The 14026-nt window shown below is 30.9% G+C and overlaps 1 protein-coding gene and 1 long non-coding RNA gene across 2 annotated transcripts in view; both read right to left on the minus strand.

Annotated features, from left to right (window-relative positions):
* LOC6043584 (protein eva-1) overlaps positions 1-14026 on the minus strand; it is a 346252-nt gene that overhangs the window by 33829 nt on the left and 298397 nt on the right. The window contains exon 6 of the mRNA XM_038262923.1: positions 3330-3479. Within this exon, the coding sequence (XP_038118851.1) occupies positions 3330-3479 (150 nt within the window). The remainder of the gene's footprint in view (positions 1-3329; positions 3480-14026) is intronic.
* LOC6032262 lies at positions 6736-8734 on the minus strand. Its single transcript, XR_005278464.1, has 4 exons — positions 7938-8734; positions 7518-7863; positions 7158-7454; positions 6736-7093 (listed from the first exon to the last, which is right to left on the minus strand). It is a non-coding gene; the product is annotated as an uncharacterized LOC6032262 (long non-coding RNA).

Consider the following 14026-nt stretch of genomic DNA (forward strand, 5'->3'; position numbering starts at 1 on the left):
GTGAAGTCGCTGGTAGGCAGTTGGACTAACAATCCAATGGTCGTCAGTTCGAATCCCGGGGTAGATGGAAGCTAAGGTGTAAAAAGAGGTTTGCAATTGCCTCAACAATCAAGCCTTCGGACACCTACACAGAAAAAAATATTTCTGTAAATTTACATTATTTATCATGTACCAAAAGGTATCATGATAAATGATGTATATTAACATTAGGTTCATTGGAAATTTACATTTGATTCATTGCAAATTTACATTAGTTTTGAAAATTTACATTAGTTTTGGGATTTACATTACTTTAGCAATTTACATTAGTTCAAATCAACTAATTCTGATTGGCAAATGGGAATGAGAAGCTCGACTTGGATTGCAGTAGGAAAAGGGTGAATGAGTGAAGAGGGCAGCAAAAGAAAATTAAGATTTTAAAAAGTTGTTTCACAGGTAGGGGACGCTTTCTCGTCGACGGCCAAGTGGAATAACCCTGGACTGGAATCGAACGGACGACAGGTAGAATGTTCGGTGTTACTGCTGCTACCCGCTGCCGACTGAGCCATCTTCGCATTTTATAAACGAGCGGCTAAAGCATCAACTTGTTCAGGTCGAGGCTCAGGCAGTGGGCCAGCGAAGGATGAGAGCGATAGAAAGAGAACCAAATATTACTATTTTTAGTTCGGGTAGTTTTGAAGTCAACGTTTGGCAGAAATACATTGGATATATGATTTACATTGAATAGGAATTTACAGGAAGCCGAACACGGGTAGAAATTCATCAGATTTGAGTTTCCATTCTCAACGTTTCCATTAGATTCATGATTTACATTAGATTTGGATTTACATTGGAGTAATTTCCATGACTTTTTACTCTTTACATCATATTTCAACATTACATTGAGTGAGTTTACATAAGAAACAGTAATTACGTGCTGCGTAAATTTACATATTTTTTTCTGTGTAGTTTCGAGTAGGAATCTCGCAATCGAGAACGCCAAGGCAATGCTGTATAGCGAATAATTAGATTTTTTTTTGATTTTGTACACATTTTGTTTGTCTGAGTCTGTTCTATCCGAAACCAACCAGAAAAATAAAAATATTGTGCTATAACATGGTTAGAACTGCTGTCCCAATCCACCCCAGTTGACGGTACTCCAAAAACATCCTGTATTTTTTCGGGTTCAATTCCTAGCGCTTTGTATTGCTCTACAAAGTTGTTCCCCGGATCAGAACCTGTAAGAACCCTTAGAATAGGAAAATTAGATTGGATTTTGGAAAACTTTCTCTAAGAAGAGGTTAAAAGTGAAAATTTCCCATAGGTAATTTTTAGAAGTTCCATACTAACTTCAGATCAATGGTGGAAGTACTAAACCTCAACCAAATGCGCTCAAAATTTCTGTTCTGGGGCCATACTGCTACAAAATTTGGGTCAAGGTGTTCGAATTTGAACACTTTTGTCTTTTTCATATATCCGTGAGCCACGCTAGTGTTCAGGGACAAAAATTACTTCTTGGTAAGAAGTTTCAAGCAAATCGCAGCAAATTTGGACAATGGAGCCCCCGATTCGAGTGGTAGAAATGACAGTTCTCCCATAAGGAATACATCATATAAAAACTAACTTAATCCACCTATGTGGTTGATGCCTTCCTCATTTTAAATATAAGTGGTTTGCCAGCTATTTTTTTTAGATCCAGAAAAATAAGTACACAGATATCACTTATGTGGTCATAACTCGAGACAGGGTTGCCAGATTTTCAATGTTGTGGACTCTTTGGAAAGGTCTTTCGATTACCTAACCAACGATGAATTGGATGATGGATCCGGGCATCGTTTACATACATTTAAGTGAGATCCGGCATAAAAAAAGTACATAAATATCACTTAAGTGGTCATAACTCGAGACAGGGTTGCCAGATCTTCAATGTTGTGGACTCATTGGAAAGGTCTCTTGATTACCTAACCATCGATAGGTCGGATGATGGATCCGGACATCGTTTACATGCATATAAATGAGATCCGGATATATGTGAAAACACATTTTTATACATAACTTTTGAACTAGTTATCGAAACTTCAAACAATTCAATAGCGATTTATGAGACCATGAACCAAGTCGAATGCAACCGGTTTGATCAAAATCGGTTCAGTCAGTGCTGAGAAAACTCAGTGAGAATTTTGGTCATATACATACATACACACACACATACACACACACAGACATTTGTTCAGTTTTCGATTCGATATGTATACATGAAGGTGGGTCTTTGAGCTTTTAATAACAAGTTCATGTTTAGAGCAGGATTATAGCCTTACCTCAGTGAGGAAGGCAAAATAGCAAGAACTGCTCGAATGGAAATGCTCCATTGCGTGTGAGTTGGCGGGGATATTGAAAGGGCTAAGAAAGAGGGGTTCCTGTGGTATGATCGAGCACAAAATTGGTATTAATTCTGGTGACGGGTCAATTTTTGATTTCAGAAGGTAGCGCCGTGGAATAGCCGGATTTGGACCACCCTATTGAACAGTTATGCTTTTCCAGCGAAGTAAATTTATTCCAACGAATCATCGTTGCGATTAATTGTACGTAGTGAGTTTAGTGTTTGAGAAGCAGCGGTCTCCAGGATGCACTCAAAGGACTCCGTTATGGTTAAATTAGTTTAGCACAAGTAAAAAACTAAACTGGAAAAATTGCTTTGAGGTTTTGAGGAATCACAAAAAAGAAAGCACAAAAAAATGCTGAGTACATTAATAATATTTTTTTAAATGTTTTAATAATGTCGAGGCAGTGCGTGGCCGAATGGTTACGCTGTCCGCTTTGTAAGCGGATGATTCTGGGTTCGATTCCCATCTGCTGCAACCTTCCATCGGATGAGGAAGTAAAATGTCGGTCCCGGCCTTGGTTGTTAGGCCGTTAAGTCATTCCAGGTGTAGGAGTCATCTCCATGCCATGAGTACAAACAACACACCAAACCAAGCCTACTCCAGTGGAATCGCTGGCGGCGGTTGGACTCACAATCCAAAGGTCGTCAGTTCAAACACTGGGGTGGAAGGTTCCTTGGAGTAAAAGAGGTTTGGGTGCTCTCCCCATTCAAGCCTTCGGACTCCTAGGTTCGAGCAGAAACTTGCAATAGAGACCACAAAAGACCCGGGGGTCGTTAATGTGGATGGTTTGATTTTTTTTGAATGTCGAAGCTAATTTTTTAGACAACTACGTTTTCGTTTTGAAGACAAAACAATTGAAAAAATAACGAGCATAATTTATGTTGTCAGTAAAGTGTGTCGTGTTGTGCATGTTTTCGGTGTTATTCATAAACATTCATCAGCAAAAAAAAAAAACCTTAAACTTACTTTCCTCCTTGACTCCCTGCGGCTGGGAGCACTGTAAGCTCTCGTACTCGGTCCGCCCATAGCTCGCACTGTAGATCGCTATCCTCGAGTAGGGATTGCAAATTAATTGTATAACGTCGTTCTCGCACGCGATTTTGCTCCGAAATTCATCTGAAATGGCAAGTAACAAGAAAAGGAAAAACATTGGTAGTAAAGTATGAAACAATGCAGCCAAACGAAACATTTCGCAAAATAAAAGTGCGCCCAAGTAGCAACAATAATTCCTTCAGCTTGCAACCAACAGAATGCAATGAATGAGGAGGGGAAATACGATTGCAACCGAAAAAAAGCAAATATTCCTGGTAGCAAAAGCAGAGTAATGGAGCTTGTTTTCGACGAAAATGAAATAATTCAGTATATGTTTTCCATTCCAGCTGGAGCCAACATTCCGTAACGTGACTGGGAACAGCCAACAGAACAAAATTTCCAATGTTTTTGGAGCTCTCAAGTCCGCACAAATGAATGAAATGTAGGCACTAAAATTTGGCTCAAAACTGCAAGAGATGCAACAGAATGTTGCTGTTGTATTTCATTTGGTTGGATTTGTCTTATTTATTCGATAGTGATTGGGAGTGTGTGGTTGAGAGCAACATTTCATTAGCAAGTCATGTAGCTTTCTATTGCATATCGTTGCATCAATCAAATGAATATCGTTAGATTTAATGTGTGTGTATTGAAGATATCTCTCATTGATGAGTTACATGAACAAACAAATTTTATGTATCCGAGTTTTGCCACAAAAAGCTCACCAAAAGCTGATTTATATAAAAAGGTCTTTAACACTGGAACGCCCAACGCATGTCCAACTTACACGGACGCCCAAGCCTCCCAAAAAAGTTGGAACGGTAACTTCAACTCAATGGTTCTCGGGCATAACTCAACCAATCAAGATGATTCTTCTTTCCAGTGATTTGTTAGGATGTCTAGATGATTCTAGAACTTTGCAGAACTTAATTTGATCAAGTCTGTAATTTTTGCGATCAAAAACATCGTTCCACCTTTTTTAAAACAACTGCCTCCGCGGAATTTTTGGCGAATTTTTTTTTACACACGAAAAAAAAAGTTGGAACGATGGTTTTGATCGCAAAAATGACAGATTTGATCAAAATAAGTTCTGCAAAGTTCTAGAATCATCTAGACATCCTAACAAATCACTGGAAAGAAGAATCATCTTGATTGGTTGAGTTATGCCCGAGAACCATTGAGTTGAAGTTACCGTTCCAACTTTTTTGGAGCCTTGGGCGTTGGAATGTTAACAAATGCCGTCTACCGGGGTGACATTGAGATTTGTTTTTAAATATTATTCAATCAGCACGACTTATTTGAAGATTAATAAATGCACTGAGTATGCCACACAATGTCCCAAAAAAAAATGACCCCTGCTCCACAAGCGAAAAACGGGGTTTTGAGTTATTCAAGCATCTGTTAAGAATTGGATGAGATTAACTCATTGATACTCGAGCCTAAAGTTAGCGAAAAAAATGATTTCCATACAGAAATTTATGACATTTTTTAATTGCTAATATCTTTTCAGGATCGAGTTTTACAGCTTTGTTATGTTCTACTAAGTTATAAATAGGGTTAGTGAAATTTCACGATTTCGCGGACAGCGTGAAATCCGCGAAATTTGGCTTTTTCCGCGAAATCCCGTGAAATGTTATGTTTGTGTGAAAATGTAACGATTTTTCTCAAAATAATTAATCAAACTCAAAAAGGAATAAAAATAATCTTCTGAATTACTACTGTAGAATTAACCGAGTAAATATCCTGGTTAAATAGAGCACCGGATTCGAGTGATAGAAATGACAGTTCTCCCATAAGAAGTCTTCGTTTGAAAAGCTTGATATGAACCATTTGAAGAATTATTAAAATTTTCAGTTTCTATAGAAACTAACTAAATTTAGTAATATTTTAATTCGCTGTAGTACAAATTTACTGCTATTTTAATTAAAATGTATGATTTCAAAAGAAATTAAAAGAATCAAGCTTTGTTTTATTTAAAATAAAATGCAGAGTATTTTTAATTTTTGAAATCACCTTTTTTAAACATTTCAGATTTTTTTCTGAGTCCTGTTTTATTTTAAAAATATTTGATTATTTGTGTGAATAATAATTCCCTTGAAAGTTAAAAAATATTTATTTTTTTGTTTTCTGTTCTTATTATGAATAAAAATTTCGATTTCGTAACAATTTATAATATTTCTGCCTATGGATTTTAGATTTAGTTTTTTGAAAAGAGAGATGAAAACCTTAAAAATTATTTTGAATGGTCTAAATGTTGAAGAAAATTTAAACTATTTTACATATTTTGGATGGACAAGATTGTTGAATCTTGCTTTGATATGAAATTCAATAAAATTTAAACTGATAAAACAGAAGCAAATCAGCGAAAACTTTTTAACCTTTTTTAGTTGAATATTAAAAAAGCAATTCAATGAATGAGAATACGCATGCCTTACATTTTGTTTCAAAATATGAATTGAGCCCATCCGTAAACCAGACGTTTTTTTTATAATTAGGAGATTTTTTTGTCACGTTCACGTCAGTTTATTGAAGAATAATATATAATAAAGCTTAAAAAGAAGTTTCTGTGATTTAAACATAAGATTTTTAGAGTTATTTTAACATTTTTCACGTTCCGCGAAATTTGCGTGAAATTCGGTGTTTTGAAATTGAGGTCCCCGTGAAATTTGCTATTTTCGAGCGTGAAAAATCACTAAGCCTACACAGAAAAAAAAAATCGTGGTAATATTACATCTGGGAAGGGGTACATCTTTTATGTCAGAAAAAATGTGTAATTTTACCTCTAAAAATGGTTAAAATTACCCCATATATGAGGTAAATTCACCTCTAATAATGTGTAAATTTACCCTTGAAAATGCTGAAATTTACCGCTAAATAGTGAAAATTATAACTAAAAAGATGTAATTTTTGTCATTTTTTGTAGGGTTGAGAGGACAGATATCGAATTGTCGTTGAATACGACGAACGTAAACAAAACACATTCAGATGAATCATTTTATTTTTTTATATGGGTTTAGCATAAAATTGCAGGAAGGTGCTGTGTCCTATCCCTCGCCTAGACCAGACCAAAATCCATGATAAAGCTGTCAGACCAAATCTGTCAGACCAAGACTGTCAGACCAAAGAGCAAAAAGTAAACAATCTTGGTCTTCGACGTAGGTGCACACAAATCAAGAAAAGAAAATTTGAAAAAGAATTTTATTTTTTCAATTCAATGACTGGTTTTGGACTGCAAAATTGAATGTACGTCAGAAAATGATTAAACAGTGCGGCGGCCTGTACATTGACAATTAAATAAGCAGTTATAAGCCTTATTCTTCCACTTTAATTTTTGATCGCGTTTTCGGTTTACACCTGAACAATCTTGAAATTATTTATACGGATTTGTGATTCCTCTCTTTCCATCATTCCCTTGTAAAATTGCGATAGTTTGCAACTAAAGATGAGAATATCCGGAATCTTTTTCAGTTTATTCGAAAGATGTTTGATATGCTGGCGCTGTTACTAGACAAGCGTTTGCTTCATTGCTGCTGCCGGAACCTTGAACCAGGACAACCGACGGCCCGATGATGGCGACGTCAGTGTTCATAAGGTCCAACATGCACTATAGCTTCTGCTATGAGATTGGAATGTACCGGTTCCGGAAGTGCCGGGATCTTGTTGCGGGGATAAAGCACATCGTAGAAGCGTCGGTGCGGATTCTGGAAAATGGCTTTTGTTTAATAATCCACCCTTTCCATCAAACTCATCAACTTTTATACGCACCGCTCGATAATCACCACCTGATTATCCTTGTTGCCTGGAATATGCTTGGCGTTCATCTTCCAGCCGTATCCGGCCCACCGGTAGATCGATTTTTGACCTGCTGCACAACACCGATCGAGCTTATCGGATTCGCGCCTAACTTCCGGTAAAGAACCTTACCGATCAGAATCATGTCGAAGCTAATTCTGCAATTCGTGAGTCAGTGAAAAATGTGTCGAAAGGTTAACGGAGGTTTGTCCGCAGCAGCCAGCTGGTTTAGAGCGAGCATGTTGATGGCCGCTGGGATGGTTCCAGGATCTGAAAATTGAGGGAGAATGAATGAGTGAATGATGAACACCTCCATCATTTGGTATGCTGTACCTAAAATGCAAATGGTGCTTCGATGGGATCATTGGCCTCCGATTCTGGTGATACTGTCAATAGCGCAGAAGAAGTATCCACGGTTTGCAGCACCGACTGTCTGCTGAACTTCAGAGGGATTTGTGGGGGAACTTAGTGAGAGGGAAGCCTAGACCGCCAAGGCAAAGGAAACGTTCCTTCCATAAAGTCGGCGCCGGCGGTTCGACTGATGTAATAATCTTTGGGCCACAAGCTGATCTACTTGTCGTTCAGCTTGTGTTGGAACCAGCCGAGGCCGGATGGTTGAGCCCAGCAGGCATGACCTAACTGGCTAATTGAGGAACTGATTGATGTTGGGGATTGTGACCTGTTGGGCAAAAAAGACAATTTTTATTGTTGTTATACGATCAATCTTTATACTCATCCCATCATAATATTTACCTTTTTGTCTGGAGTGACGGTGTGGCAGATATTCAAAGTTTGTCCTCCATGACAACTTCCGTCTCCGCCGTGACTGCGGCGTAGGGTGACGGGATTTTGAGACTCGAGACGAAACACTTCATCTTCCAGTTCCCGCAGTTCCAACCACTCAATCCGATCTGACCCCGCCGTTTTAAGTCAACGATCATCGAAAGTAAACCGGTTAAATTACACCCGTTGGTCCGAAAACACGCCTCCGGCCACCGAAATTTGAGAAACACTTCGAAAAGCACAACCCCGTCGCTCGAAACGTCAAGACAGTTCAAACAAATATACAACTCCGCTGGCCACTTCGTTCTTCCTCCTCAGAATCTGCCTGGATTGTCAGATGAAAATATTCCGTGGCTTACGGGAACCCAGGGCACGCGGAACCTGTACCGCGATAAAATTACTTTGGCCACACCAAACAAGCACTCTAGCAGCAGTATTTTTCCCCCGCAAACAAAATAATACTTCCGCGACGTGTTGGGCGGCTTAAGGGCGCACATCAGCCGGGGAAGTTGTTCTCTTCTTCTTCAAAAAATGTTGCATGCGACATCACGAAGAAATGTCGTGCAACGTTTTGAGGTGGTTGGATTGTTCTGTAGAGTGATTTGAAGATGGTTGATTGAAATAGCTTTCAACCTTTATTGGTTTAGTACACATTTTTTGTAATAATTCGTGATTTTACAATATTTTTTGAATATTCTGAAATAATGCAACACAAGTGAAACAAGCAATTCTGTTGCGCAGCGCAAAAATGGCAACAGCGCACCATTCTTGGCTGCTGCCGCTGCACACGGCCAGCACAAAGCGAGGACAAAGGAGCGTTATAGGGTAGACTTCACATTTGTGCTCTATATTATGAAAATAAATTTTAGAATGTTGATATTTTTTCATCAGTATTTTTACTAACATATTGAAAATATATTGCGCAATAATATTTCGTTTGCTAATAAAATTTTGAGATGTCTCAAAAAGCCCAAAGCCCATTATCATCCCTTTTGCTGAGCAATTTTTCCTTCTCAAGCTAAAGATAAAAAAATAAATAGAAAAATGCAAAATTTATTTTCAATTGGTAGAGCACACTTCGAAATAATAAAAATTGTATATTCTAGTTTACTTTTTTATGTCAGTGATCGATCGAGTACTGGACCCTATTCAAGCAGCATAGGCTCGCCATGGCCTGCAGGAGTACTGTTTTGAATTTGATCGATTGTGATTGGCTGAAATTTCGAGCACGTGGTTCTCGTGTGTAAACAAACTTACATACTCTCGCGCATGGATATCTCTATACGCATCCTGTCGTAGTAGTTGAATTGTTTCTAATTTTGTTTCAATGGAATGCATGATTTTTGGGTTTTTCGCCATGCTCCGTGATGGTCCACGTGACTGCTAACGGAATTGTTTACAGAAGAGTTTTTCATGTGATTACTAACGTGACGACTCAGCCACGTGTCTAGCTACTCACGTGACTGACTTATGGAATGATAACTTTGGACGTTAGATGAAGTGTCGTGGAAATTAGTAGATTGCTCTAATATTGTGCCGTAGTCCAAAGTAGATAATCGAAGAGCTTTCAAATGCTTCGAACCATCGAATCATGAAAAAATAACGTTTCAGTAATATTTTTAATATTCAGTTCAGCATCCCTAAATGAGACAAATTTTGGTAATTTGATGCGATACCAAATGAATATACTCTACCTACCATACAAAAATACAAAAATACAAAAAAATACAAAAATACAAAAATACAAAAATACAAATAATACAAAAAATTGAAAGGATAGAAATTATACAAATAATACAAATAATACGAATGAAACAAATAATACAAATAATACAAATAATACAAATAATACAAAAAATACAAATAATACAAATAATACAAATAATACAAATAATACAAATAATACAAATAATACAAATAATACAAATAATACAAATAATACAAATAATACAGATTATACAAATAATAGAAAGGATAGAAATAATACAAATAATACGAATAAAACAAATAATAAAAATAAAACAAATAATACAAATAATACAAATGATATAAATAATACAAATAATACAAATAATACAAATAATACAAATAATACAAATAATACAAATAATACAAATAATAAAAATAATAAAAATAATACAAATAATACAATAATACAAATAATGCAAATAATACAAATAAAACAAATAATACAAATAATACAAATGATACAAATAATACAAAAAAATTGAAAGGATAGAAATAATACAAATAATATAAATAATACGAATGAAACAAATAAAACAAATCAAACAAATCAAACAAATAAAACAAAAAAATACAAATAATACAAATAATACAAATAATACAAATAATACAAATAATACAAATAATACAAATAATACAAATAATACAAATAAAACAAATAATACAAATAATACAAATAATACAAACAATACACATAATACAAATAATACAGATTATGCAAATAAAAGAAAGGATAGAAATAATACAAATAATACAAATAATACAAATAATACAAATAATACAGATTATACAAATAATAGAAAGGATAGAAATAATACAAATAATACGAATAAAACAAATAATAAAAATAAAACAAATAATACAAATGATATAAATAATACAAATAATACAAATAATACAAATAATACAAATAATACAAATAATACAAATAATACAAATAATAAAAATAATAAAAATAATACAAATAATACAATAATACAAATAATGCAAATAATACAAATAAAACAAATAATACAAATAATACAAATGATACAAATAATACAAAAAATTGAAAGGATAGAAATAATACAAATAATATAAATAATACGAATGAAACAAATAAAACAAATCAAACAAATCAAACAAATAAAACAAAAAAATACAAATAATACAAATAATACAAATAATACAAATAATACAAATAATACAAATAATACAAATAATACAAATAATACAAATAAAACAAATAATACAAATAATACAAATAATACAAACAATACACATAATACAAATAATACAGATTATGCAAATAAAAGAAAGGATAGAAATAATACAAATAATACAAATAATACGAATAATATAAATAATACAAATAATACAAATCAAACAAATCATACAAATAAAACAAATAATACAACTAATACAAATAATACAAATAATACTAATAATCCAAATAAAAAAATAATACAAATAATACAAATAATCCAAATAACAAAATAATACAAATAATACAAATAATACAAATCACACAAATAATACAAATAATACAAATAATACAATAAAGCAAATAATACAAATATTACAAATAATACTGTATTATTCGTATTATTTGTATTATATGTTTGATTTGTATTATTTTTAATATTTGCTTTCTTTGTATTTTTTGTGTTATTTTTTTTTATAATTTGTATAATATGTATTGTTTGTACTATTTGTATTATTTGTATTTATGTATTCATGTTTTTTTTGTATTTTTTTGTATTTTTTTTGTATTTGTTGTATTATTTGTATTCTTTATTTTATTTGTATTATTTGAATTATTTGTATTATTTGTATTATTTGTATTAATTGTATTATTTGTATTATTTGTTATATTTGTATTATTTGTATTATTTGTATTATTTGTATTATTTGTATTATTTGTGTTATTTGTATTATAAGTATTATTAGTATTATTTGTATTATTTGTATTATTTGTATTACAGTCGACTCTCTGGTTGTCAATATCCAAGGGACCGTCGAGGAAGAGAAGCATCAGTTTACAGAACGATGCAAAATGAAGACTCGATTGAAATTTGTTTTTTCTTGCTGACCAGCTATAGGAGAGAATCATGGCAACGTCCAGCAAACAAAAATAAATAAATGTCAAACACCCTTCAAAGCTTCGTTTCTCAAAGAAAAATGTCTATGCAAGCCATGAGAAAGTAAAATTATTGACAACCGGAATAGATATTTAAAGCAAATAGAATCCAAGGGACCGTCGAGGAAGAGATCCTTCAAGCAAGAGAAAATATCGAGGAATAAAGACAATCGAAGTATGCAGTTTGAAGGGACTGAAGAAATTATCGGTACATGGAGCATTATTGATATCGAGAAAATCGACAGCCAGAGAGTCGACTGTATTTGTATTAATTGTTTTATTTGTATTATTTGTATTATTTGTATTAATTGTATTATTTGTATTATTTGTATTATTAGTTTTATTAGTATTATTTGTATTATTTGTTTTATTTGTATTATTTGTATTGTTTGTATTATTTGTATTATTTGTATTATTTGTATTATTTAAATTATTTGTATTATTTGTATTATTTATATTTTTTGTATTATTTGTATTATTTGTATTATTTGTATTTTTTGTATTTTTTGTACTGTTTGTATTATTTGTATTATTTGTATTATTTGTATTATTTGTATTATTTGTATTATTTGTATTATTTGTATTATTTGTATTATTTGTATTATTTGTATTATTTGTATTATTTGTATTATTTGTATTATTTGTATTATTTGTATTATTTTTATTATGTATTTTTTGTATAATTTATATAATTTGTATTATTGTATTATTATTTGTATTATTTGTATTATTTGTATTATTTGTATTATTTGTATTATTTGTATTATTTGTATTATTTGTATTATTTGTATTATTTGTATTATTTGTATTATTTGTATTATTTGTATTATTTGTATTATTTGTATTATTTGTATTATTTGTATTATTTGTATTATTTGTATTATTTGTATTATTTGTATTATTTTATTTGTATTATTTGTATTATTTGTATTATTTGTATTATTTGTATTATTTGTATTATTTGTATTATTTGTATTATTTGTATTATTTGTATTATTTGTATTATTTGTATTATTTGTATTATTTGTATTATTGTATTATTGTTTATTTGTATTATTTGTATTATTTGTATTATTTGTATTATTTGTATTATTTGTATTATTTGTATTATTTGTATTATTTGTATTATTTGTATTATTTGTATTATTTGTATTATTTGTATTATTTGTATTATTTGTATTATTTGTATTATTTGTATTATTTGTATTATTTGTATTATTTGTATTATTTGTATTATTTGTATTATTTGTATTATTTGTATTATTTGTATTATTTGTATTATTTGTATATTTGTATTATTTGTATTATTTGTATTATTTGTATTATTTGTATTATTTGTATTATTTGTATTATTTGTATTATTTGTATTATTTGTATTATTTGTATTATTTGTATTATTTGTATTATTTGTATTATTTGTATTATTTGTATTATTTGTATTATTTGTATTATTTGTATTATTTGTATTATTTGTATTATTTGTATTATTTGTATTATTTGTATTATTTGTATTATTTGTATTATTTGTATTATTTGTATTATTTGTATTATTTGTATTATTTGTATTATTTGTATTATTTGTATTATTTGTATTATTTGTATTATTTGTATTATTTGTATTATTTGTATTATTTGTATTATTTGTATTATTTGTATTATTTGTATTATTTGTATTATTTGTATTATTTGTATTATTTGTATTATTTGTATTATTTGTATTATTTGTATTATTTGTATTATTTGTATAATGTAATTGTAATTTTGTAATTTTGTAATTTTGTAATTTTGTAATTTTGTAATTTTGTAATTTTGTAATTTTGTAATTTTGTAATTTTGTAATTTTGTGATTTTGTAATTTTGTAATTTTGTAATTTTGTAATTTTGTAATTTTGTAATTTTGTAATTTTGTAATTTTGTAATTTTGTAATTTTGTAATTTTGTAATTTTGTAATTTTGTAATTTTGTAATTTTGTAATTTTGTAATTTTGTAATTTTGTAATTTTGTAATTTTGTAATTTTGTAATTTTGTAATTTTGTAATTTTGTAATTTTGTAATTTTGTAATTTTGTAATTTTGTAATTTTGTAATTTTGTAATTTTGTAATTTTGTAATTTTGTAATTTTGTAATTTTGTAATTTTGTAATTTTGTAATTTTGTAATTTTGTAATTTTGTAATTTTGTAATTTTGTAATTT

The sequence above is a fragment of the Culex quinquefasciatus genome, chromosome 3 (assembly GCF_015732765.1).
Source record: "Culex quinquefasciatus strain JHB chromosome 3, VPISU_Cqui_1.0_pri_paternal, whole genome shotgun sequence".
NCBI lineage: Eukaryota > Metazoa > Arthropoda > Insecta > Diptera > Culicidae > Culex > Culex quinquefasciatus.